Consider the following 27,773-nt stretch of genomic DNA (forward strand, 5'->3'; position numbering starts at 1 on the left):
AACACAGCTTCTTTCTTTCCTTTAGTACTGTCAATAAAGGCAAATAAATATGTTTTAGTGGACAGTAAATACTTATATTGAAACATCAGTAACTATAGAAATGTTCTTACCGGAACCTTTTCTAAATGAGCAAAGATTTCTCTGCAAAGTACCACCTCCACCTGAAAGCTGCCATCTTGGATTAGAGTCCCGCCACCGCCTGCAGTGTACTGATGATCCGCCAGAGGGCAGAAGACATTGGTGCAGGCTGTATACAACAAGTTTGTCAGGAAAATATTGATCATCATTGATCATGTTGATGAGGTAGAGGTCTCAGAAACTCAGGGAGCAAATATGATACAACTGACCTTATGTATAATAATACATCATCATTTATTGATTGATTATACTTTCTATCAATGATCTGGATCTGTAAAGTCATCAGTAACACATCAATGTGGTGGAGTAGAAGTTTAAAGCAACAGTTACTTTACATAAATCACAAAACTACTGTCAGAAAATAGTCCATTAAAAGATCAAATGAAATAAATAAGAGGTTAATGTATAAACTGGAAAGAAACTGAGAACAGAGTGAAGACAAAATGACAACATTAACCCTGATTGTCCACTGACATCCAGACTGAGGAAGATCCAGGCCGACACACCCGAAAAAAAAAAAAAAAGCTTCTCTGACCTCAGGTCTTTGTGGTAGAAAACTTATGTATCACAGGTGTGTCACTGATGAAGAAACTCACTTGTAAAAGTATCAGTGCTGTTTTTGGCTCTTTCAGAACCCAAGTGTTTGTGAATTTAAAGCTCATTCAGCAGCTTTGAAGTCAAAGAGAGGAGATTTAATGGACAAGTTTACCCTTTTAAAGTCTGTTTTATACCAATACTAAGAGTAATGAATCTATGTTAAAACTGGGCTGTTCACCATCAGGTAAGACACCCTGTCTGCAGCCTGACAGGTGAAACATGAAGCTCACACTGCTGCTTATTAGGGCCCGAGCAACGAGTTGCAGGACCCTCTTGTTAAACCTGTTTTTGCGAAGGAGATGATGATCATTGATGATGATGATGATCTTTTTTCATCAGGACAAAGTTCACAGAGACTTCAATCAATCAATCAATTTGGAACCTTGATTAATTATACATTTAATAACTACAACCAAAGTCACCCTATCAGCGTTTAGCAAGAGTTAGACGATTTGGAACTCTACAGAGTAGAGGTTGGCAATATTCACTTTAGTAATAAATTAAACAGACCAGCAAAATGCTGCTGGTGATTGGTCTTAAATCCTTATGGGCCCCTAATGTCTCGACCAAGGCTTTGTCCAGTGCAGGCCTCTGCTTCAGGCAAGCTTCATGGAGGTCAGTGAGCAGCAGCTCCTGTTGAGATGGCTAAGAAAAAAAGAGCTGAGCACTCCTGCTCTCTTGACAAGCAGGGTAGAAAGAGAGAACTTCTCTCTCTTGAGGAGTTGGTAGAGAGAGAGAACTGGCAGAACTGGAGCATCTGGGTTTTGTGTGTCCTGGTGACATGGGTCCTGGGCCATTCAGTGACCAACTGTAAATGGAGCTGTGTGATTTTGCACTGAGGTGTCAAAAGGTCAAGGACCTAAACTTTGATTTCAGCAGCTGACCTGGAGTCAGCAAAGTTTCTGTCCACAAGAGAGACTCTCAGACCTACAGACGACTCACAGACACTGAAGAACCTGGCCAGATATAGAACCCAGGATAAAGAGGTTCAGTGAATGTGGTGTTGAAGGTGTGGAGGTGGAACAGTTTGTTGGATGAGACTCTGTAGAAGGACAGAGAGCCAGCAGGATAGTCCACATACACTGCCACTTTGTTAGAGATGATGGAGGAGGAGGAGGAGGAGGCGTTGGATGTTTTTCTGTTATTGTGACTGACAGTGTAACCATGACCATCAGAGCAGAACAGACTCCAAGACTGATCATTCATTCCAAACAAACAGTCATCACTGCCTCCTTTCCTTCTGATTCCTCTGTAGCTCACTGATATATCAACTCTTCCTCTCCACTCAACCTCCCAGTAACAGCGACCAGTCAGACCAGTTCTACACAGCAGCTGAGGACAGAGGTCAAATCTGTCTGGATGATCAGGATATGACTGATAATCTGTCACATGTGTCACCTCTCTGTTGTTATCAGAAAGTATAAGGTTTCTGTTCACTGTGTTTGCGTCCAGTTCCAGTTTACAGGCATCTGATGGAGAAAACAAGACACAACACAGCTGCAGTTTATCATCTGTTGATTTTGTCAACAGCTTTAGCCATTCAAACTTACAGTTCATATTCAATTGTGAATAATGCCAGTACTGACAGTCTAGATGTCTTATCCAATTGTGTTAAAAATGAGATCCCAACCTATGTGTCATGTGGTGCTGTCTTGCTGTGCCCAGATGAAACAGCTAACCCATGATCAGGTCATTTCTCTCTTCTGCAGACTTAGAGAAACTCATCCACGCTTTTATCTATTCCATACTGGCTAACTGTGATGTACTTTATGTAGGTATCAGCAGAAAAACATCAAAACATCCCAAAACTGCAGCTGCTCTAGAAAACCATGTGTATGCTCATTCTATTTATACAAACACCAGCTTATGTGTGAAACATGGAGGATGTTATGTATTTGTGTGGATGTATTGTAGATCTGACCACAGGTCTGCCATTCAGGGAGGAACTGGAAGGTTAATCCACCTCATCTCACAGCCTGTTGTGGTCACAACTTGTAGGTTTTTGATTCAAAACACACTAAACACATTGTGTTTATTGATTCTAAATAGATTGACTGAATTCTAACATCTTTCCTGACACACTGACAAAAAACTGAAATCCTGAATCTGGGGGGACATGTACAGCTGTGTCCTCATGAATCAAACAAACAAACAAAAAAAATACTCACACTTTGTCAGACCAGGTCTCAATCTCTGTGGTCCACCATGATCCATCCTGTAGGAAGAGGCAAAGTCAGAATCAGCTTCATTCACTTTCACTCAGATCAACCATTAAACATGAAGCAGTGTTCATCAGTTAGTCAGAGAGACACAGACACAGAGTGAGAGCTGCAGTTGTCTGTCTATCTGCCCAACCTGAGTCTGTCTGTCTGTCTATACCTGAGAGAGTCCAGTTTCCAGTGTGGATCCTTCAGTCCAGCAGACAGCAGCTTCACTCCTGAGTCTCCTGGATGATTAAAGCTCAGGTCCAGCTCTCTCAAATGGGAGGGGTTTGAGCTCAGAGCTGACGCCAGAGAAACACAGCCTTTCTCTGTGACCAGACAGCCTGACAGACTGAACACACACAGTTTACTGTCAGTGTAAAATAAAAAAAATTAACTAATTCCTGAGTTGAAATTACAACATGTTCTAAACTGTGGAACAAATGTAACTGTCACCAATAAAAACTGTTTCTCTAATGATACTCTAATCTGTTTAACATCAGATGAGTTTTGGAGTCATGTCAGTCACAAGATTTCAGTGATGAAAAGTTTTTTTCAGTTAAATCCTGACCTGAGAGTCTCCAGTGTACAGTGTGGACTCTTCAGTCCAGCAGACAGCAACGTCACTCCTGAATCCTGCAGGTCGTTGTTACTCAGATCCAAATCTCTCAGACTAGAGGACTGGGAGCTGAGAACTGAGGACAGAGCTTCACAGCTTCTCTCTGAGAGGTTACACACACTCAGTCTGAAGAGAAACCAGCAAAGCGAAAGCACAAAAATAACAACTACAAACATTAGTTTGTTTTGTTTTCTTCACTAGAGAAAAGACTAAATTTAATCTAGATTGTCATATGTTGCACATACAGAGCTTTGTTGGAGGCTTTGATCACTGGCAGCAGCCTCAGAAGAGCCTCCTCCGAAGCAGAGTATTTCCTCAGGTCAAACACGTCCAGATCTTTCTCTGATGACAGTAAGATGAAGACCAGAGCTGACCATTGAGCAGGAGATAATTTATCTGTGCAGAGACGTCCTGATCTCAGGGACTGTTGGATCTCCTCCACTAGAGAATGATCATTCAGTTCATTCAGACAGTGGAACAGATTGATGCTTTTCTCTGCAGACAGATTCTCCTCAATCTTTTTCTTGATGTACCGGACTGTTTCCTGATCAGTCTTTGAGTCACTTCCTGTCTGTCTCAGCAGGCCGCTTAGGAGAGTCTGATTTGTCCCCAGTGAAAGGCCAAGGAGGAAGCGGAGAAACAAGTTCAGGTGTCCATTTGGACTCTGTAAGGCCTTGTCCACAGCACTCTGGTAGAAATGTGTTGGTTTGCCTTCTAACACTTTAGACAACTGAGATGTTGATTGTTCTTCTGACAGCAGATTTACTCCAGAGTTGATGAAGGTCAGATGAACATAAAGAGCAGCCAGGAACTCCTGAACACTTAGATGGACGAAGCAGAACACCTTGTCCTGGTACAGTCCTCTCTCCTCTTTGAAGATCTGTGTAAACACTCCTGAGTACACTGAGGCTGCTCTGATATCGATGCCACACTCTGTCAGGTCTGATTCATAGAAGATCAGGTTTCCTTTCTGCAGCTGCTCAAAAGCCAGTTTTCCCAGAGACTCAACCATTTTCCTAGTCTTTTTACTCCAGTGTGAATCTGTCTCAGCTCCCCCGTCATACTTGACGTTCTTCAGTTTGGACTGAACCACCAGGAAGTAGATGTACATCTCAGTCAGGGTCTTGGGCAGCTCTCCTCCCTCTCTGGTTTTCAACACATCCTCCAGAACTGTAGCAATGATCCAGCAGAAGACTGGGATGTGGCACATGATGTGCAGGCTTCGTGATGTCTTGATGTGGGAGAAGATCCTGCTGGCCTGGTCCCCATCTCTGAACCTTTTCTTGAAGTACTCCTTCTTCTGTGGGTCATTGAACCCTCTGACCTCTGTCACCATGTCGACACACTCAGGAGGGATCTGATTGGCTGCGGCAGGTCGTGTGGTTATCCAGAGGCGAGCAGAGGGAAGCAGTTTCCCCCTGATGAGGTTTGTCAGCAGCACATCCACTGAGGTGGACTCAGAAACATCAGTTAGGATCTCAGTGTTGTTGAAATCCAGAGGAAGTCGACACTCATCCAGACCGTCAAAGATGAACACAACCTGGAACTCTTCAAAGCTGCAGATTCCTGCTTCTTTGGTTTCAGTAAAGAAGTGATGAACAAGTTCCACCAAGCTGAACTTTTTCTCTTTCAGCACATTCAGCTCTCTGAAAGTGAATGGAAATGTGAACTCTATGTCCTGGTTGGCTTTGTCTTCAGCCCAGTCCAGAGTGAACTTCTGTGTTAAAACTGTTTTCCCGATGCCAGCGACTCCTTTTGTCATCACTGTTCTGATTGGTTCATCTCTTCCAGGTGATGCTTTAAAGATGTCTTCTTGTCTGATTGTAGTTTCTGTTTTGTCTGGTTTCCTGGATGCTGTTTCAATCTGTCTGACCTCATGTTCATGATTGACCTCTTCAGTCCCTCCCTCTGTGATGTAGAGTTCTGTGTAGATCTGATTTAGAAGTGTTGGGTTTCCTGCTTTGGTGATCCCCTCAAACACACACTGGAAGTTCTTCTTCAGCTTAGATTTGAATTTACGTCGACACACTGCAACATGAGTTCCTGAAACAAACAATACAGACATCAAATGAAATCAGTGAGTGGATTCTACAGAAAGTCAGAGAATCTAAACACTTAATTGTGTGTGTGTAGTTTTTCTTCCTCCATCAGTTTGACTCAGCTCATCAGTGGAGGACAAACCTTTGATCTGATACAGATGTGTGCAGTATATTTACAGCAGAGTGCGGAAATGTAAACCTTTCCCTTGTTGCCTCCATTTCCTCTCTCTATCGTGTTAAATCTTTAGAGAAATCCTCTTACTGCTCTGCAGACAGTCAGCCAGCTCCTCCTGCTTCATTCTCCTCAGGAAGTTCACTGTGATCTTCAGAAATGCCTCTCTGCTGCTCCGCCTCTGCTCTTCATCCTCTCTCTGACTCTCTAAACTTTCAGGGTAATCTGATCTCAGGACCTTCTGAATTCTCTTCAGCTCGCTCTTCACAAAAGTGATGATGTTCTCCTCAAGCAGCTGGAACAGATGATAAACTGGACATTAGATTTGAACTGCTAGAAAACAACATGTGATTCATGTCAGTCTGAAGGTCTGCTGTTCTAAACAGAGCAGGAGTAGTAGTTCAGCAGTTAATCTGTGGTTGATGTAGTTAAACAGTACATGTACAGACCATAAATATGGAGTCCAGGTCTGGTTGATGCTGCTGGGCAGACTGATCACTGTGAACCCCTGAACTCTTGTGCTGAACTCTGTGGGAAAACACCACATTTAAGGACATTACAAATAATAAGCTTTAATAAACAAATCTGCATTCACCTGAACACATGAAAATATCCATATAATGTGTCATTAGTAACCCAATAAAATAATCAATTATTATTTTGGTGACCAAGAACCTGATCGTCACTCTGGCTGAGCTCCAGAGATCCCGTGTGGAGATGGGAAAAACTTCAAGAAAGACAACCATCACTCCACAGTCCACTGATCTGAGCTTAATGACAGCAACAGTGTACAGATGAAACCTCTCTTCAAAAAACAAAAAAACAAAAAGCACCTAAAGGACTCTCAGACTTAAGTCAAAGTGAAACTTTGAAACACAGCTCATACATTTTTAGTTCAGAAGCCCTAGGTGAACTCCAACTGCTGCCTTCAACTAGAAGTACCCTGATGCCTACAAGTGATCCAAATATGACCTCCAGAAACCTGTCAGGGCTACAGCAACCAATAGGAATCCCACTACCATGGCTCTGATCAAGGTGAATGTGGAGGGGTCTATGCTCCATCACTAAAAGGGGAGAAGCAAAGAAGCTGCTCAGCCTGCTGCCTTACTTCATGACAAGCTCAACATCTAGAACACCTGGCCTACGAAGGTGACAAAAGATCCTTCAGAAGGGTCAACTCCTGCAAAGCCCCAGGGCTAGATGGTTCTGCTTATTTGATTTTCAGTTTACCAGGTTGGTTACTATGGCGCTCTTGACTAGAAGTAATCAGATATAACAAATAACAAAGTTAATTTTTTAATTCTTACCTTCCATCAGCAGGTTGTCCAGCTTTAAACTTAATAGGGCGACCCATGGACCCATCACTCTTCATGGACACGCCACTGGGTCCAAGAGGATCTGGTCTCTGCTGCTGCTTCCTGATATGATTTAACCCATTTAATCTCAAATTTTTCCCAGACATGAAAGCATCCCAATAATGTGTCATTAATAACCAAAATATATAATATAAGTGAAATAAACAATCATTATTTTTTAAATTTTCATGAAAAAGTAGGTGAAAAAGTGTGTTTGGAATAATGTGTTGGCCTGGTTGGACATGATTTGGAGGGCTGAACATTGATGTGAGGAGATCCTTCAGAAGGGCCACCTGCAAAACCCCAGGGCTAGATGGTATCCCAGCCCTGGTTCTGATTATTTCATTAGATTTTATCAAAAACACTCTCACACATATTGATATACACTCACCGGCCACTTCAATAGATACACCTGTTCAGCTCCCTATTAACACAAATATCTAATCAGCCAATCACATGACAGCAACTCAGTGCATTTAGGCATGTAGACATGGTCAAGACAACCTGCTGAAGTATAAACCTAGCATCAGAATGGGGAAAAAGGTGATTTAAATGACTTTGAACGTGGCATGGTTGTTGGTCTGAGTATTTCATAAACTGCTGATCTACTGGGATTTTACCACACAACCATCTCTAGGGTTTACAAAGAATGGTCTGAAAAAGAGAAAATATCTAGTGAGTGGCAGCTCTCTGAGTGGTAATGCCTTGTTGATGGCAGAGGTCAGAGGAGAATGGTCAGAGTGCTTCGAGCTGAAGGAAAGGCAACAGTAACTCAAATAAAACTCATTACATCCAAGGTCTGCAGAAGATCATCTTTGAATGCACAACACGTCAAACTTTGAAGCAGATGGGCTACAGTAGCAGAGGACCACACCGAGTGCCACCTCTGTCAGCTAAGAACAGGAAACTGAGGCTACAATTTACACAGGCTCACCAAAACTGTACAATAGAAGACTGGAAATACATTGCCTGGTCTGATGAGTCTTGAGGGCAGTTCTGAATGCAAAAGGGGGTTGACCCTGCTACTAGCCAGGTGTACCTAAACAAAGTGGCCAGTGAGTATAGTTTACCAGGTTGGTTACTAAGAAGCTCTGGACCAATAAGTGATTCCTCTTCTCAGGAGAGTCAGATAATAACAAGGTTAAGTTTTTAATTCTTACCTTCCATCAGCAGGTTGTCCAGCTTTAAACTTAATAGGACGACCCATGGATCCATCACTCTTCATAGACACACAGCTGGGTTCAGGTGGGTCTGGGTTTGGTCTCTGCTGCTGCTTCCTGATACAAATTAACCCATTTAATCCCCAGTTTTTTCCAGACATGAAAATATCCCAATAATATGCCATTAGTAGCTCACTGAAATAATCAGTCATTATTTTTTAACATTTTCATGAAAAAGTAAGTGAAAAAGTGTGTTTGGAATAATGTGTTGTGAATCAAGTTGATGTATTTCTCCTATGTAGTCATCTAATTTCTTGTAATATCCCAGCCCAATTCTTACCTTCCGTCAGCAGGTTGTCCAGCTTTAAACTTAATAGGACGACCCATGGACCCGTCACTCTTCATGGACACACCACTGGGTTCAGGAGGATCTGGTCTCTGCTGCTGCTTCCTGATACAAACAAAGAAGTGACAAATGAAAAGTAGTTTTAACTGAAAACATGAATTTTTAGGTGACTAATGGGTGGTTGGGTGTTTGTTCACCAAGACAGTCAGTAGTTCATTATTAGTTCTTCTCAGCTGTTACTGAGTAGTTGATGGCAGACGTGACAGTAAGTGTGAATAGTAATGGTGACATGGAGAAGAGTCATGGACAATTAGAGATCCTCATCTTACCTCTGAGCTTTGGTCTGGCTCTCATGATCCCCACACAGAGAGGTTTTAGAGGGAAAGGCTCCCTTCTCTCTGTCTTCACACTGATTCATAGCAGAGCCCCCACCTGGTGAGAGAGCTGCACTCAGTCATTAAAACAAGGTTTCAGTCACATTACACATTAGTTCTCATTCCTCTCTCTAACATGTCACACAAACTGTAGAAAATACTAGAGCAGCTGCTCTTTCCATCACACTCACTGAGCTGCTCCATCTAAGGACTCAAACCAAGTCTGTCTCAGTGTTGGAAGGTGGTTGTGTTTTGGATAAAATACACCACAGACAGGTTGATCCATGCTGTCTGACCAGAGGTCTGTTCTACAAAGCAGGATTTGAGGTTAGCGATGTATCTTCAGGTTTAACTCCAGATTTTCAGGGTTCAGATAAATCACCATGATAACTGATGGTGAACACCTGTCCTGCTCTGCAGCAGGTTAACTTCAAAAGATCAGATCAAAACATACCAGTTACTGACCAATCAGATCACTGGAGAACCACTGTGATCTTTCTTACAGGATCCCAAATGAATTGACAAATAATAAAGATCAATACATATTTTTTATAGATCTAATATAGATTTAAAACAGAGCTTCTGACAAACAGAGAGATTATCACACTAAATAAACACATATTAACTATCATAGCTTCATTTGAATTGAACAAAGATTCTTTTATCCACATTATTGGAAATTATTTCTACTGTTTATTTTCTGTTCTGGTCATGTGATCATGTTTCATGTTTCACCTTTGGATACTGCTGTAACTGAATTTATCTGCAGGTGTCAGCATTTCTTCTCATATCATAATAAGTACTTTATTCATGGTTCTGACACCATTGCTTGTAACGGCTTCATGACCATCTGCAGTTATTTCATTTAGTGAAGCCAGATAAGATTTCCTGGGCCTGTTGAACCTTGTACCTCTGTACTTTGTACTAAGGAGTCAGTTATGACACTCCCTGCATGTTTTACTGATCACGTAAATTCAGATTAAAATCAAACTGCTGTTGGTTCTACCTGAGAACTACCAACAGTAAAACATGTAAATCACTGTCAAACCACTATGACTGAACTCAAAGAGACACTCTGAAGAATAAAACTCTTCAATAAAAATCTTAAGACTTCAACAGATCATCCATAAACATTTCTACTATCAAACAGTGACACAACACAGTGTGATCAAAGTGATCCTGTTCAGCAGACATTTACAGATTTGTCTGGGAGGATTCTCACCTGCTGAGTTCATTTCAGGTCAATTTACATACACTTTCCACCTTCACGTGTAAAGAAGAAGCTGCTCATTCTCCCTTGACAGTCTGATCTGAGGACGCTGTCACTTCCTTATAACTACAGAGTCCATAGTCTATAATAACTTCACAGTGACGTCAGAACCAGTCTGACCTGAGGCAGAAACCCAGTTAGTGTGAGAGGTCACACATCAGATGGTATAGTTCTACTGTTTGTCCACTAGATGATCATCTAATCGGCTAAAGATCAGTTCAGCATCATCAGCTGCTGTCATTCATTTCTGACAAACAAACTCTTCAGGTCTTTGGATTTAGTTTTTGGTCTTTATACAGGTGGAAAATAACCAAGACCTTTTACTCAGTTTCTGTTTACTTCAGTATCAAACACAGCTTCTTTCTTTCTTTTAGTGCTGTCAATAAAGGCAGATAAATATGTTTTGGTGGACAGTATTAAAATATCAACAACAACAGAAACGTTATTCTTACCAGAACTTTTTCTGAATTACCAAAACTTTCTCTGCCAACAACGTGCAAATCTCCACCTTAAGGCAGCCATCTTGGATTTAAATCCCACCATTGCCTGCAGTGCAATGATGATCCATCAGAGGGCAGAAGACATGGGTCAGGTTGCATACAACAGGTTTGCCAGGAAAGTATTGATCATGTTGATGAGGTAGAGGTCTCAGAAATTCATGGAGCAAATATGATACAACTGACCTTATGTATAATAATACATCATCGTTTATTGATTGGTTGTATTTTCCATCAATGATCTGGATCTGTAAAGTCATCAGCAACACATCAATGTAGTGTGGTAGAAGAATAAAGCAACAGAAACCTGAAATATTCCAATAAAGTACAAGTACCTCAGTACAGTACTTGAATAAAGGTACTTAGTTACATCCACTACTGTATGAACCCAGACTTAATTACTGTCAGATGAAACTTTCAAAGTTACAGCAGTTACTTCACATAAATCACAAAAACAACTGTCAGAAAAAAAGTCAATTTAAAAAAAATGAACTAAATAAAAAGTTATTATACATATAGACTGGAATAAAAGAAACTGAGAACAGACTAAAGACAGGATGACAACATTAACCCTGATACGGACGTCTGAATGTTCTGTTGTTTGTAGATCTAGGATAATGTTGGACATGTTTGAGCTGACACACTGTTGGAGCCTGAAAATCAGGATCATTCCTCAGCAATAAATTTAACCTGTCTGTAGCATGACCAAACTGTGTGTACTGTGACCAAACTATCTGTACTCTGATGAAAATGTTTGTAATCTGACCAAACAATCTACTCTTTAACCAAAGTGTATGTACTCTGACCAAACTGTTGGTACTCTTGCCAAACTAACTGTACTCTGACCAAACTGTCTCTCTCTCCTTATCCCTCAAACTGAGTTATGTTACTTGTGACAGTTTTGCTGGAAACAAAGCAAATTTCTACTTGTAGAAGTCATAATCAGCTAATCTTTCTTCTAATCAAACTATTTGTACTCTGACCAGACTGTCTTCCCCTCCCTCATACAGTCATGTTCCTTGAGATAGTTTTCCTGGGCAACAAAGCAACTTTCTCTTTGTAGATTAGAAACAGTCAATTAGTTGCTCTTTCTTATGCTTAGATTATCTGGTGCACCACAGTAAGTCATAGAGCTGTTAGACAGCCCCTGTAAGTGTTTGCTGCAGCTTGTTAAATGTTAAATATATTTTAAAAATCCTCTCCAATTAAATTATGACTCTAAAGTTAAAGACTGGGAATAATGAAGTTGTACCCCAGTGGTTTCTCCTGATTCCAGAACCACTCAGCCGTGAATTGTGATTTGTGGTGTGTGATGGAGACTCTCAGACCTACAAATCACACAGAGACACTGAGGAACCTGGCCAGATATAGAATCCAGGATAAAGAGGTTCAGTGAATGTGGTGTTGAAGGTGTGGAGGGGGATCAGTTTGTCAGAGGAGACTCTGTAGAAGGACAGAGAGCCAGCATTATAGTCCACATACACTGCTACTCTGTTAGAGACAGAGGAAGAGAAGGAAGTGGAAATGTATGTTTTTCTGTTATTGTGACTGACAGTGTAACCTTGACCATCAGAGCAGCTCAGACTCCAGGACTGATCATTTCTTCCAAACCAACAGTCATCACTGCCCCCCTTCCTTCTGATTGCTCTGTAACTCACAGATATTTCAATCTGTCCTCTCCACTCGACCTCCCAGTAACAGCGACCAGTCAGATCAGTTTTACACAGCAGTTGAGGAAACCGGTCAAATCTGTCTGCATGATCAGGATATGACTGCTTCTCTCTCACACATGTTACTTCCCTGGTGTTTTCAGATAGTTCAAGGAATCTGTTTACTGTGTTTGTGTCCAATTCCAGTTCAAAGGCATCTGATGGAGAGAACAAGACACAACACAGCTGCTGTTTATCATCTGTTGATGTATCAACAACTTTACTGAAAGTAAGTCATTCAAACTTACTTTTCATATTCAACTGTAAATAGTTTGACTACATCTAAATTAAAATCAAACACCAACAGTTACTAAACATAAGAGTCAAGATGTCAGCAATATTCTGCTTTTTGTTCTGGTGTGGACTTGAGGATGATGGCTAATGGAGTGAATAAAGTCTCACAAATAAACTGGATCATCATCTTCCACTCTGAACCATCTGCTTTCCAAAACTGTTATTACATCCATCACAGAGCTCACATTCTCACAGTCTGTGGTCCTGTTAGTGGAAAGTTTTACCCATCATTAAAACTCATTACACACAACCACTGAGCATTACGTTCCCTGACAGTCACAGTGTGGAGTCCTTTAAAGGTTAGGATGATGTTATTTGGCTGACTTCCAGGGAACTTTCAGGACATTCTTGGAACATTAGGGGACCATTAATATAAGGCGCTCCCTCTCAATCACTACACCATTTTATGGGAATGTTCCATTTGATTATTTTAGGTCCCCTGACACCTTTGATTGGTGATTAACATTTCGCTGAGACTGAAGAAACAATCACCATCAACAAACTGTTTTATCGTTCAGAGTCCATCTCTTAACCTGTTTTCCATTTCCACCTCATCACCTGCAGCTCCTCTGGAAAACCATGTGTACACTGGTCTGAGGTCTGTGAGACATTCACATACTCTATTTATAAAACAAGACTCTATGTGCGAAAAACAAAGGATGTATAGTATTAGTGCATATGTATTGTTGATCTGACCCCAGGTATACCATTCAGGGATAAACTGGAACATAAATTCACCTCAGCTCACTTTACTCACTTACTTACTTTTCAACATCTGTGTGACATTAATTATGGCATGTTATATTCATGAATTGTAGGTTTTTAGACTTAGAGACTTAGACTAGACTTTATTGATCCCTTGGGATGACTCCCTCAGGGTAATTAAGTTTCCAGCAGCTTATATGGACAGAAGCAGCACACAAGACAGTTTGCAAACAACAACAGCAACTGCTTGCAAACAGGTATAGAGAATAGATAAAGAAATAAACAATAAACAGTAAACTCTTAATAGGATAAAAAAAAAATACACCGTAAACTCTTAACTAAATATACAAACTATAAATAGAATGAAATAAGAATGAGATAGGATAAATAAATATGGAGAACTGTATATGGCCTGTGGTTAAATTAAATTAAATTATTACACATTATTGCAACATTATTGTTTTTGATTTATTAAACACATCCACAGAAGAAAACAGGCAGTTACCTGAACACAACTTTTATCAGGCAAACTTGTGAAATATGGAACATGTACAGCTGTGTTCTCATGAGTCAAAGTTAAAAAATACTCACACTTCCTCACACCAGGTCTCAATCGCTGAGGTCCATCATGGTCCACCCTGGAGGAAGAGACAAAGCCAGAATCAGCTTCATTCACCTTCACCTTCACCTGTAATGGTGGATCTGAGTGAAGGTGAATGAAGCTGTGCATGTGTAATCATGAAGCAGAGTTCATCAGTCAGTCAGGGAGACACAGATTGAGAGCTGCCGTAGTCTGTCCATCTGTCCACAACTGAGTCTGTCCATCTGTCTATACCTGAGAGTGTCCAGTCTCCAGTGTGGATCCTCCAGTCCAGCAGACAGCAGCTTCACACCTGAGTCTCCTGGATGATTGTAGCTCAGGTCCAGTTCTCTTAGATGGGAGGGGTTGGACCTCAGAGCTGAGACCAGAAAGGCACAGCCTTTCTCTGAGATCAGACAACCTGACAAACTGAACACACACACACACACACACACACACACACACACACACACACACACACTTTACTGTCAGTGAAACCTTATAACTTGTTCCTGAGCTGAAAGTAGGACATGTTCAAAATTGTAAGTGGCACCAAGACAAACAGATTCTTTAATGGTGACCTTAATGATATTCCATCCAAAATATGCTTAGCATTAGACTTTGGAGTCATGTCAGTTACAGGATTTCAGTGGTGAAAAGCTTTTACAGTTAAATCCTGACCTAAGAATTTCCAGTGTACAGTGTGGACTTTCTAGTCCAGCAGACAGCAACGTCACTCCTGAATCCTGCAGGTCATTGTTACTCAGGTCCAAATCTCTCAGACTAGAGTAGTGGGAGCTGAGAACTGAGGACAGAGCTTCACAGCTTCTCTCTGAGAGGTTACAGCCACTCATTCTGAAGAGAAACCAGCAAAACAAAAGCACAAAAATAACAATTACAAACATGAGTTGTTTTTTCCTTGACTAGAGAAAAGACTAAATTTAAATGTGCACATACAGAGCTTTGTTGGAGGCTTTGATGACTGGCAGCAGCCTCAGAAGTGCCACCTCTGAAGCAGAGTATTTCTTCAGGTCAAACACATCCAGATATTTTTCTGATGACAGTAAGATGAAGACCAGAGCTGACCATTGAGCAGGAGAGAGTTTAACTGTGGAGAGACGTCCTGATCTCAGGGACTGTTGGATCTCCACTAGAGAACATCATTCAGTTCATTCAGACAATGAAACAGGTTGATGCTTTTCTCCGGAGACAGATTTTTACTGATCCTCTTCTTGATGTAGTGGACTGTTTTCTTTTTGATCTTTGAGTCACCTCCTGTCTGTTTCAACAGGCCTAGTAGGAGAGTCTGATTGGTCTCTAGTGAAAGACCCAAGAGGAAGCGGAGAAACAAGTCCAGGTGTCCATTTGGACTCTGTAAGGCCTTGTCCACAGCACTCTGGTAGAAACGTGTTGATTTGCCTTCTAACACTTTAGACAACTGAGATGTTGATTGTTCTTCTGACAGCAGATTTACTCCAGAGTTGATGAAGATCAGATGAATATAAAGAGCAGCCAGGAACTCCTGAACACTTAGATGGACGAAGCAGAACACCTTGTCCTGGTACAGTCCTCTCTCCTCTTTGAAGATCTGTGTAAACACTCCTGAGTACACTGAGGCTGCTCTGATATCGATGCCACATTCTGTCAGGTCTGATTCATAGAGGATCAGGTTTCCTTTCTGCAGCTGCTCAAAAGCCAGTTTTCCCAGAGACTCAACCATTTTCCTAGTCTTTTTACTCCAGTGTGAATCTGTCTCAGCTCCCCCGTCATACTTGACGTTCTTCAGTTTGGACTGAACCACCAGGAAGTAGATGTACATCTCAGTCAGGGTCTTGGGCAGGTCTCCTCCCTCTCTGGTTTTCAACACATCCTCCAGAACTGTAGCAGTGATCCAGCAGAAGACTGGGATGCAGCACATGATGTGCAGGCTTTGTGATGTCTTAATGTGGGAGAAGATCCTGTTGGTCTGCTCCACATCTCTGAACTTCTTCTTGAAGTACTCCTTCTTCTGTGTGTCATTGAACCCTCTGACCTCTGTCACCATGTCGACACACTCAGGAGGGATCTGATTGGCTGCGGCAGGTCGTGTGGTTATCCAGAGGCGAGCAGAGGGAAGCAGTTTCCCCCTGATGAGGTTTGTCAGCAGCACATCCACTGAGGTGGACTCAGAAACATCAGTTAGGATCTCAGTGTTGTTGAAATCCAGAGGAAGTCGACACTCATCCAGACCGTCAAAGATGAACACAACCTGGAACTCTTCAAAGCTGCAGATTCCTGCTTCTTTGGTTTCAGTAAAGAAGTGATGAACAAGTTCCACCAAGCTGAACTTTTTCTCTTTCAGCACATTCAAGTCTCTGAAAGTGAATGGAAATGTGAACTCTATGTCCTGGTTGGCTTTGTCTTCAGCCCAGTCCAGAGTGAACTTCTGTGTTAAGACTGTTTTCCCAATGCCAGCCACTCCCCTTGTCATCACTGTTCTGATTGGTTCATCTCTTCCAGGTGATGCTTTAAAGATGTCTTCATGTCTGATTATTATTTCTGGTCTGGCTGGTTTCCTGGATGCTGTTTCAATCTGTCTGACCTCATGTTCATGATTGACCTCTTCAGTCCCTCCCTCTGTGATGTAGAGTTCTGTGTAGATCTGATTTAGAAGTGTTGGGTTTCCTGCTTTGGTGATCCCCTCAAACACACACTGGAAGTTCTTCTTCAGCTTAGATTTGAGTTTACGTCGACAAACTGCGGCAATATGTCCTGAAATGAACAAAACAAACATCAAATGAAATCAGTGAGTGGATTCTACAGAGAGTCAGAGAATCTAAATCTAAATCTAATTGTGTGTGTGTAGTTTTTCTTCCTCCATCAGTGGAGGACAAACAGCCTCTGATCTGATACAGATGTGTGCAGCATATTTACAGCAGAGTGTGGAAATGTAAACCTTTCCCTTGTTGCCTCCATTTCCTCTCTCTATCATGTTAAATCTTTAGAGAAATCCTCTTACTGCTCTGCAGACAGTCAGCCAGCTCCTCCTGCTTCATTCTCCTCAGGAAGTTCACTGTGATCTTCAGAAATGCCTCTCTGCTGATCCGCCTCTGCTCTTCATCCTCTCTCTGACTCTCTAAACTTTCAGGGTAATCTGATCTCAGGACCATCTGAACTCGCTTCAGCTCGCTCTTCACAAAAGTGATGATGTTCTCCTCAAGCAGCTGGAACAGATGATAAACTGGACATTAGATTTAAACTGCTAGAAAACAACATGTGATTCATGTCAGTCTGAAGGTCTGCTGTTCTAAACAGAGCAGGAGTAGTAGTTCAGCAGTTAATCTGTGGTTGATGTAGTTAAACAGTACATGTACAGACCATAAATATGGAGTCCAGGTCTGGTTGATGCTGCTGGGCAGACTGATCACTGTGAACCCCTGAACTCTTGTGCTGAACTCTGTGGGAAAACACCACATTTAAGGACATTACAAATTATAAGCTTTAATAAGCAAATCTGCATTCACCTCATAAGTCATAACACATAACTGTCAAGTCAAGATAAATATTTATTTTTATATATATATAGTGCCAAATCACAGCAGAAGTTATGTCAAGACACTTTTCATATAGAGCAGGTTAGAGAAGCCATAGCTATAGCTATGACAATGGACAGGATCATAGGAGTTCCAGAGGCAGAAAAAGCTGCAGAAAGTGACAAGAGAAAAGGAATGTGGAAAGAGCACAAAACTGCAAGACAAAAGCCTGAATTTGACATCCTTTCATTATTATTATTATTATTATTATTATTATTATTATTATTATTATTGTCTTTCTAACTTCAGGAGTAACTTGGTGATGTCAGGTGTAACTTCCTGATTAACCTGTTCTACGAAAGGTGGATAGGTTTTACCTGGGGTCTGCTGCCATGGTTATTTACGCTGCGTCTCTAAAGTGCTCCGAGCAGTTTGTGTTACTTCTACCTAAGTACCGCCCCATAGGTGGAAGAACCAATCGATACTGGCACAACAACTGAGACTCCATAGGACGGGGGTTGTCTAAAGACCGTCAGTCCTCCCACCAAAAAAAAAAAAAAAAAAAGGATGTAGTGGATGGTAGAGATATGTGGACATATAAACGGTGTTTAATAAACAAACTATTAATAAACTGGCTGTTGTAATTGTAGACTACATACCAAAACATGCTGTATTAATGATGGGAGATATGAATGTGTAGCATGTTATAGAATGTTTCTATTTCATCCAGGTTTAGTTTCCACTGAGGCTGAAATACTGAAGTTCATACTGAACATAACAGCATTACATTCTCCCTAAGTCTCCCTGGCTTTGTTGGCAGCCGCAGTTTTACATTGTCTCGCTAGTCTCTTTAAATTCCTCGTAAACCGACAGAATTAACGTGCACTCTTCATCTGAGAGATATGGTGCAGGCCTGTTTTATGCAGACGTACTAACTCTGATTAAGTTAACACCGGCTCAATTTACCGACATGTTAACCACCGTCGTAGTACCGTTTAACACAGATCGAGGCAGTCAGAGTTTGTCAACCTCGACTTTCCTTGATAACCCCGAGTTAAATCAGAGGAGGTTAAACTCCCTTCATAATACAGGCCCCAGGTCAGCCATTACTACATCAAAGGAGATGGATGAGATACTCAAAGGTCAAATTACCAGATGATTAACTCTAATTGACACAAAGCCATATTGACTGAAGGAATAAACATCCAAAATCTCCCAAATGAAAATGAGTTCATGCGATTCAACAAGACTTAATCTCTACACTGGACATTTGACTTTTAATTTTATCATGACAAGTAACATGAAAAGAACTATGCTGATTGGACCCATAGAAACCCACAGACCATGACTATGACCATTTTACCAGCTTTAAGTTAATCGTGTTAATTTGATCACCTTTACATCCTTATTTTATTTATTTATTTATTTTTTATTTTACCATTGTACCATACAATCATTGTGTATGTGACTGATTGGATTGGAGTATTCATATTCATACTCTAATACTCAGTTATGAAAAATTTCTGTCCAAAAGGAGTGGTGAGTGCTTGTTTGATTCACTAACTTATTTGTGCATATTTGCTATCAGACTGCTGGTTCTGGCCCTGGTAATACTCTATATCAGATCAATCAGATTTTGTGGCATCACCAACCTCTACTATGAAGCTCAGGACCAAGAAGTGATTCCTTTTCTTAAGAGAGTCAGATAATAGCAAAGTTCCGTTTTTAACTCTTACCTTCCATCAGCAGATTGTTCTGGTTTAAACTCAACAGGACGATCCATGGACCAGTCACTCTTCATGGATACACAGCTGGGTTTAGGAGTGTCTGGTCTCTGCTGCTGCTTCCTGATATAAATAAAGGAGTGACAGAGTATGGAGTAAATACCTGAAATGCAGGTTTGACCTCCTCGTCTAAATCTGAAAACAAATCAGAACAGTGTTAGTTAGTTAGTGACTAATGAGGTCAAATGATGATGTGGATGCCAGGCAACTGACATGTGACTCAGAAGTTATTATTATTATCAACTGGTGCTGCATTAATTACTGCTGTTTTTATTAATAACATCACTACACCTGTAAGTATCACTTTTATAATTATCATTATAACAATTAGTCTTAAAGTGCCTGAGTGCTTTCTATATGGATCTACCTCCTCATACCTGTCTGGTCTCCTTACACCTTACATTCCATCCAGTGCTCTTTGTTCTCAGAGCTCAGGGCTCCAGTGTGTTCCCAGAGTTAAAATGCAGTTCTTTGGCTGCTGGGCCTTTACTACTGGGCCCCCCACCTTCTGAAGCAACCTCCCTGCTGACATTAGACTGCCTTTAAATCCAAACATAAAACTTATCTTTATACCTTCACTTTCAGATAACACCTTATTCTTTTATTATTTCAGGCTTTGTACCTTTGTAATTGATTACTGTAAACCACTGCATCTCTCCAACTCTCTGTTTGCTACTTGTACCTCTTCCCAGAGCAAGCCTGGACCCAGTGAGCCCACTTTCCTCAGTTCCTATCTTGATAAGTAACAGAAAAATAACAGCTTAACACCTTTAAAACCAATGCTTAGGCTCAACCAAAACAAATAAATAAATGTAAAAACATATATAAAATTAATTCACAGTTTGTATAAATCTTTTTAAATAATGACAACTTCTAACTTTGAGAGCTTGATCCAACAAACTGGCTCCACTGCCTTTGATTAAATCCAATACTTATTCCTTACACTGCACTTAACTTTTACATTTGTACTTTTTATTTCTATCTAATTTTTTTAATATTGTCTTATGTTGCTTTTACATGTTGTTTTGATGCCTTTTATATTTTATGTAAAACACAATTACATTGTTGTCTAAATGTGTTATATAAATGAACCTTTTCCTCTCAGGAGAGTCAGATAATAACAAAGCTCAGTTTTTAACTCTTACCTTCCATCAGCAGGTTGTCCAGCTGTAAACTCAACACAACGATCCATGGACCAGTCACTCTTCATAGACCCACAGGTGGGTTCAAGTTCAGGTTCAGGTTCATGTTCATGTTCAGCAGGGTCTGGTCTCTGCTGCTGCTTCCTGATACAAACAAACAAGAGACAAATGAAAAGTAGTTTTAACTAAAAACATAAGAGTTTATTGATGGCAGATGTGACAGTAAATGTGAATAGTGATGGTGGAGTTATGTGGGTGCTGAGCTCTGACAGGGAGAAGAGTCATGGACAGTTAGAGATCCTCATCTTACCTCTGAGCTTTGGTCTGGCTCTCATGTTCCCCACACAGAGAGGTTTTAGAGGGAAAGGCTCCCTTCTCTCTGTCTTCACACTGATACATAGCAGAGCCCCCACCTGGTAAGAGAGCTGCACTCAGTCAACCAGGTTTCCATCACAGGACACATTAGTTCTTATTCCTCTCTCTAACATGTCACAGTGGAGGACTCATCTAAGGACTCAAACCAAGTCTGTCTCAGTGTTGGAGGGTAGTTGTGTTTTGGATAAAATGCATCAAATACAGGTTGATCCAAACTGTCCAACCAGTTCTGACACTCCCTGCATGCGTAATGGATCACTTGAGCTCAGATTAAAATCAGACTGCTGTTGGTTCTACCTGAGAACTACCAACAGTAAAACATGCAAATCACTCTCAAACTGGTGTGATTGAACTCAGAGAGACACTCTGAAGAAATAAACTCCTCATTAAAAATCTGAGGACTTCAACGGATCATGCAGAAACATTTCTACTGTCAAACAGTGACACAACACAGCGTGATCAAAGTTAACCCTATTCATCAGACATTTACAGATTTGTCTGGGAGGATTCTCACCTGCTGAACTCATTTCAGGTCGACTTACAGACATCTTTCACTTTCATGTGTAGAGAAGAAGCTGCTCATTCTCCCTCTTCTGTCCTGGTATTTGTGAACATTTAATCTGAGGACTCCGACACTTCCTTATAACTTCAGAGCAAGTCTGAACAAATAACAGAGTGATGTGAAAACCAGTCTAACCTGAAGCAGAAACCCAGTGGTGTAGTTCTACTCTGTCCACTAGATGGTGCTAACTGACCATCTAATCAGCTAAAGATCACTTCAGCATCATCAGCGGCTGTCAGTCATTTCTGACCAACAACAGGACTCAGCAGCCTGAATGAACTTGGCTGTGGTGTCCAAAAAAAAGGTCAGCAGTGCAATCTGGTGTTCATACTGTAAATGGACTTGTACTTATATAGCTGTAGAATAAGTGGTCCAAAAACACACGAAACTCTGGTTCTGATGTTGTCACACAGAGAAAGCCCTTACTGTTGAGGCTGTGGATGTGAATGTTGCCTCCCTGGAGGAGAACGAGGGGCTCCTGCAGACTGAACGTGGGATGAGGGTGTGTGACTGGGAGGAATAGCCAATCTGATCTGAGTCTGAGTGGTGACTTGTAACATTAGACAGAAAGTCAGAGCACCACACCACTATATAATATTAATAATGATAATAAACAGCAGAGACAGCTCACAATGAGGTGAATACACATCATCACTGACCTGCTTGAACTCCAGGACCTAAGATTCTGTGCCGACTCAAAGGTTTAAGTCTCAGAACAGAAAAATGTGTCTGAACAAATCACCAATATCATGGCAAAAGTCTTGTAGCCTGCACTGGGCCTTAAAGGAGTCTGGTCCACCTGAGGAGACAAGAATCAAGTGACTGGATTACATGCATCATTATGGAGTTAGTGAGACATTACATCACATCACCACCATCATTTATCCAACACTTCAAATTAAACCTTTTCAAAAGCCAACCCCAAAATCAGCTCAACAATTCAGCCTTTTAGGAGAACGTCTAGTTTTAGTGAACAAGCTGAGATCATGTGTTCACTGCAAGGGAACAAGAACCTTTGAGGAACTTTGAACCAATTTTACCTACAATTGGAACGCAGAGACCAAGGTCTAAAAGGTTCCTGCAGTGGAAACAGACAACAAGAGAACAAAGAGAGAACAGAAAAGAGTTTTTTGGTCTTTATTCATTCAATAAAGTTGCTTCCAGTTTCTGCACCTGCACCAACTCCAAACAGAAAGAGCTTTAGACAGACACTAACAGTTTACAACTATTATACTGCAGAGGAAGAGCGAGGCTGCTAAAATATTAGATTATAAGACAAAGAGAAAATCCTAATATGGCTTCAGTTCTCAGGAAGCTGCAGATTCTGTTTCAGTTTAATTCAACATGGATCCAAAAGTTGCTGCAGACTGGAGACACAAATGAAAAGTGTCCTCAGAGCTGAAACAGTGAGCTGAGAGGATGTCTGGGGACCGAATCTGGATGATACAACAACATTTATCAGAATTCATGACATTACTGAAGTCTCAGGACATTACTGAGGTCTACAGACTGTCCTGTTCATAACGAGGACACCTGATCAGGTATCATTGCTGGCAAACCGCATCACTTCTGTCATATCCATGTTTATAGAGTCTACAGTTCTGATCTGAGAGCAGCTCATCAGACTGAAAATGAAGCTCTGTCAGTGTGTTTAGCTAGCTCTCTCTCTCTCTCTCTCTCTCTCTGTCTCTGTCACACACACACACACACACACACACACACACACACACACACACACAGAAAGAGAGAGAGAGGGGTCAAAGTTCAAGGTTTGATCCAGACTAAGTGCTGTAGAGGAGCTGTACTTCCTGTCAGCTCCCAGCAGGGGGTGCTGCCTCCCGCCTTGTTATTTCTCAGCCTTCATCTTGGTGTCATACGTCCCGGCGTTCTTGTACGCTCCCACATATCCCGTGTTCTCCACAATCTCCTCCCGGCCCTCGCGACCTTTGCCCCTCCCGCTCTCGTCGAAGCGCTCTTTGTGTGACCCGGTGTAGCGGGATGTGTCGGTCAGACGGTCCACAGCCGCCGTCTTCGCCACTTTCTGACAGAAACACAAACGACAGGATATAAATCAAAGCAGATCAGAGTCTCTCAGCTTCACTGTTTCTGTCAGAACTACAGAAACAGTGTTCTGGATGGTGAACTGGTCTGGTGTTTCCTGGTTCATGTCTCCTCAAAGATCCCTCCTCCATCCTCTTCTGAAGACTGCCTCACATCTTGGCTTCAAACTGGACCACTTCCCTTCATGCAATGTCTCAGGGTCTGGCTTCTCAAAGTTCAGACATGAAGACTTTTAATCTACAGAACACAGTTCATGTCATTATTCTGATTGTCAGGAGCTAACTCCTTTCTGTCTGCTGTTGGGCATGTTTTCTGTATTTATTAGTACTTTACAACCACTGCAGCCTGATCTTCTACAGCTGTTCATGTGTTCATGATATCACCACTTCACCATCTCAGAGCTGCTTCTTTTCACATTTTATCCAGACCAACATCATGACTGTGGTGTTGATGTGTTGCTGCTCTGCACGTGTCAGAGTCAGTGTTGAGCTGTGTGAATCTGTTTTGTGTGTCTTCATGTCCTCAACAGTCAACGTTATTCATGTTGTCATGTTTTGTCTGACAGTCTGACTATCTGAAGGACTGCAGCTGAAAACGACCCAGCTGATGATCACTTACACATTTACACAGATGTTCATTCATTTCATTCATTTTCCTTAGAAACAAAGAAATAAATGAAATACAGATGTTAAACAGAGGACGTGAGCAGCAGCACTCGTTGGACCTCCTCCCCCCTCCTTATTCTACAAACACGTGATGGAGTTTTTAGTTAAAGCTCTTTGTCTCACCGTCACTCCGACGTTGGTGGGCTCTCGACCCTCCACCAGTTTGAAGATGGACTGCACTGCCTCCTCCTTACTCTGACCTTTGAACCTCTTTGGAGCCAAATCCTCCAGAGCTCTCTGAAACTCCTCGTATGTGATGACTCGAGACGTCTTCTGTCTGCACACACACACAGCAGGAAATGATAAAACAGCTAATGATGCCTCAGGAGGCACTGCCTTAAAGACTAAAGTCAGGGAACAAAGTGAAAATATGACAGACTGTAATATGATTGATGTGTATCTGTGGCTGTGTGTTGGCAGGTTTATAGTAAGGCCTCCTGTGCAGAGGTGAGTTTACACCACCAGGGGGCGCTACACTGACCCACACAGGGGCAGAGCTTCAATTCCAACTGTACAGTATGAAGCAGTAGTCACCAACAATCAAGAGATGAAATGAACTCTTTAGGACTGGATGTGTTGTTGTATCAAGGCTGTGATCTGCAGACTCACTTGACTTTGGAGAAGACAATGTCCACGTCGGTGCTGGTCACGTTCTTGCCGTCAATAATCTTGCAGTCTTTGCACAGTTTGGCCCAGTTCTTCCCATTCAGCTCCTTCCCTGTGGCCTTTGTGTCTCCATGAACAGCGAACTTCTTAAAAGCCGTCAGCAGCTGCTCCACATCCGCGCTCTCCGCCATGATGGAAAAATATCTGCAACACAACAACAACTTTTTGTGAGATTTCTGCTTCACTGCAGAACAAAGAGAAATCACACAACATGACAACACACCACAGAGGCCTGATGAGATCCAGTCACACTGAGGAGGGAATGAGTGACCGAGGTGAACTTGTCACATTCAATAGTTTTGACTTTGACTTTTCTCTTGGAACGAAGAAAAGAAAAAATCTCGGGAAGAGTGAATCTGGAGTTTACATCTGTTCCTGAAATCAGCCAAAATGTGAATAAAGAACTAAAAACAGTCAGTTCACTAACACCAACACACAGACCATTAAAACCATCAGGAGAGACAGTGTTTTTATCCACATTCAGTCAAACTGTCTCATTAACAGCAGCTGAATTCACTGTGGCCAGATCCTGTTGTCAGTGGATTACTGAGATACCGAAGGAATGTTAAAAACATGAGGATTCTGAATTAAGTTTTGCAGCCTCTGTTTTCTGTGGATGTATGGACTATCAGTTAACTATCTGAAGCAAAGGTTTTGTGTTTTTCTGAATGTGTCTGAGTTAGGGTTAGTTGGGTCAGGGTTAGTTGATTTTGTTGAACTGTCGTCACCTTCTGCTCTGTCAGTGGCAGTTCCAGGATCCTTCTGCAGGTAGACTGGTTGTTCCTCAGTCTCAGATGAAGGTTCTGGTCTCGTACAGTCAGACAGCAGCAGCTCCTGCAGAAACATGTGTGTGTGTGTGTGTGTTTACACAGGTATGTAGGCGTCAGATTCCTGACTCTCTGGACATTTACAATCTCACTTCAGTCAGTTTAACTCCTCTCCGTGTTTAACTGAACTTCAGTACCTCAGAGATCATCAGTTACCTGATGTAACTACAGTTCTACACATCTACAGGTGTGGTGTTGGTGAGGATGGTGGTGTTTAGAGACACTGCAAGAGACTGGTTTAGGGTCAGGGACAGTGCAGGACAGGATTAGAGGATGACCTGAACATATGATTGACCTCAGTTGTTTCGATCCAGAGCAGCAGGATGGAAAAGATGAATTGTTTTGTTGGAATTAATTAATTTTCATAGATCAAATAAACAGTGTTGATGTGGTTGCTTTGGACTCAAAGATGGACGTCAGTTTTTACGTTAAAAATGATTAAAACATCGTCAGTAATTAAGAGGAATGATAAGCTGACTGCAGGCTTGATTCAAATAAACAGATTCACAGCAGGTCAGTCCTTCAGTGTTTTAGTCAGTGTGTGCATGTGTGTGTGTACTGTGTTGGGTGTGTCAGTGTGTGTGTTGGTATGCAGAGCGTCGACACACAGCGTCACTTAGCTCATTTACAGCCACAAACACTGAAACACGGATTTACTGGTCCTCAAACTATCAGAAACATGGTGTTTGTTCTGTTTGTGTCATAAACCACATTATTATTCAGAAAACAATCTCAGTGTTTATTCCAGCATATCGGTTTTAACAGATTCATCTTTTTCAAAAAGTCAGACGTGAAGAAGTTACAGTTTCTGTGATGTGGACGACTGCAGCTGCACAGCTGCAGACAAATGTCTAATCATCAAAAATAACATTACATTACAACACTAGAGTCAAGTCAAGTCAAGTCAAATTTTATTTATATAGCGCCAATTCACAACAGAAGTTATCAGAGAACTGATGTCACCTTGGGAATCTTCACAATTATATGACATTTTACAGACAAAAGTATAAATTGTATTAACTGCAGAATTAATACAGTAAATAATCAGCAGATCAGTTTAATTCTCTTCTATGCAAAATCCAAATCAAGTTTTATATTTACGTGTCTATGCCACTGACTGACTGAGTCTGGATCTGTGTTTCTGTCATATTTATAATAACTTTGTGTTTTCAGTGTCTGTGTATTGATTATCATCACTCTCTGCACATGAAGAACAGACAGAATCACAGTCAGACTCATCCTTCAAACTAAAAACTATTTTCCTGTCTCTTTTTTGCAGTTTTTTGCAAGTTTGCAAGCTTTTGCACTTTTCAATAATCTCCTAAAGCCCATTAAATCCTGCAGCGTCCTACCTGTCCTGTCCTCCTCTTCTTCACCCTCCGTCTCTCCTCTCTCTCCTCTGGTCCTCAGTGGCGGTCGCAGCATTCAAATGAGCTCTGAAGGGCTGAGGGCTTGTTATCATCTGTTTACCCCGTCGCCATGACAACATCCTGTCCAACATCAGGGGAGGGCAATAAAACAGAGGGAGGGAGGAGAGGGAGGGAGAGAGAGGGAGGGAAGAGAGGTGGAGCATTGGTCCTCCAGCAGGGCGTCATGCAGGCTCCTGTCAGCTCCCAGAGCTGGAGGTCAAAGGTCAGAGGGATCATTTCAAAGTGCTCCAGGATGAATTTTAACAGAAATAAAGCTGTGAATTATAAATGATTACACATGTAAACTGAAAAACAGAAAGCTGACTGGTTTCAGACACTGCACCAGGTGATTTCAGGTTCATGTTCTGCTGCAGACTGGTCTCTGTGCTCTGGTCCTGGCTGTTTTTCTCATTTTATGTGTCTCATAATAATAAGAATAAAAAGTGTATAAATTATATGTGGCTTATAAAGAGAAGAACAGCGACTGTTTACTGTTAAAGTCTGTGTGAAGTAAGACAGGAGGAACGGCTGCTAGAGTCTGAACTGATGTCACCACAGGAAGCCATGCTGCTAATGCTAATGCTAACAGTCTGGGAGCACGGTGGGGCAATGACATCGCCTGTTCTGCTGAATATTGCAGAGTTAAATAACCTGGTCCTGCTGCAGTGACCTGCAGAGGACTGAAAAGATTCATCATGAATTACTCAGTTTATC

The 27,773-nt window shown here is 41.5% G+C and overlaps 2 protein-coding genes across 2 annotated transcripts; both read right to left on the bottom strand.

Moving 5' to 3' along the window:
- Positions 1-1,659: 1,659 nt before the first annotated feature.
- Positions 1,660-21,588, bottom strand: LOC108894140 (NLR family CARD domain-containing protein 3). The gene is made up of 13 exons (XM_051075856.1): positions 21,384-21,588; positions 20,805-20,907; positions 20,498-20,638; positions 8,622-8,732; positions 8,282-8,398; positions 7,074-7,184; positions 6,216-6,294; positions 5,857-6,061; positions 3,801-5,598; positions 3,508-3,681; positions 3,115-3,288; positions 2,904-2,950; positions 1,660-2,204 (listed from the first exon to the last, which is right to left on the bottom strand). The coding sequence occupies exons 1-13, from the start codon at positions 21,415-21,417 to the stop codon at positions 1,663-1,665; spliced, it is 3,636 nt and encodes a 1,211-aa protein (XP_050931813.1). The 5' UTR covers positions 21,418-21,588; the 3' UTR covers positions 1,660-1,662.
- A 966-nt stretch (positions 21,589-22,554) lies between these two features.
- Positions 22,555-27,209, bottom strand: tppp3 (tubulin polymerization-promoting protein family member 3). Its single transcript, XM_018692929.2, has 5 exons — positions 27,003-27,209; positions 25,552-25,657; positions 24,767-24,967; positions 24,281-24,434; positions 22,555-23,472 (listed from the first exon to the last, which is right to left on the bottom strand). Exons 3-5 carry the CDS (start codon positions 24,952-24,954, stop codon positions 23,278-23,280), a joined length of 537 nt encoding a protein of 178 aa, XP_018548445.1. The 5' UTR covers positions 24,955-24,967; positions 25,552-25,657; positions 27,003-27,209; the 3' UTR covers positions 22,555-23,277.
- Positions 27,210-27,773: the final 564 nt, after the last annotated feature.

The sequence above is a fragment of the Lates calcarifer genome, linkage group LG2, assembly GCF_001640805.2.
Source record: "Lates calcarifer isolate ASB-BC8 linkage group LG2, TLL_Latcal_v3, whole genome shotgun sequence".
Taxonomy (NCBI): domain Eukaryota; kingdom Metazoa; phylum Chordata; class Actinopteri; family Centropomidae; genus Lates; species Lates calcarifer.

Excerpts from the sequence above, each read along its gene's own strand:
- tppp3 (XM_018692929.2), bottom strand. The coding sequence starts at position 24,954 with ATGGCGGAGAGCGCGGATGTGGAGCAGCTGCTGACGGCTTTTAAGAAG. Across the intron at positions 24,435-24,766 it reads ATTGTCTTCTCCAAAGTCAA|ACAGAAGACGTCTCGAGTCA; the intron begins GTGAGTCTGCAG and ends GTGTGTGTGCAG. Across the intron at positions 23,473-24,280 it reads CCACCAACGTCGGAGTGACG|AAAGTGGCGAAGACGGCGGC; the intron begins GTGAGACAAAGA and ends TGTTTCTGTCAG.
- LOC108894140 (XM_051075856.1), bottom strand. The coding sequence starts at position 21,417 with ATGTCTGTAAGTCGACCTGAAATGAGTTCAGCAG. Across the intron at positions 5,599-5,856 it reads GGCTGACTGTCTGCAGAGCA|GAACTCATGTTGCAGTGTGT; the intron begins GTAAGAGGATTT and ends TGTTTGTTTCAG. Across the intron at positions 2,951-3,114 it reads TGGAAACTGGACTCTCTCAG|GATGGATCATGGTGGACCAC; the intron begins GTATAGACAGAC and ends CTCTTCCTACAG.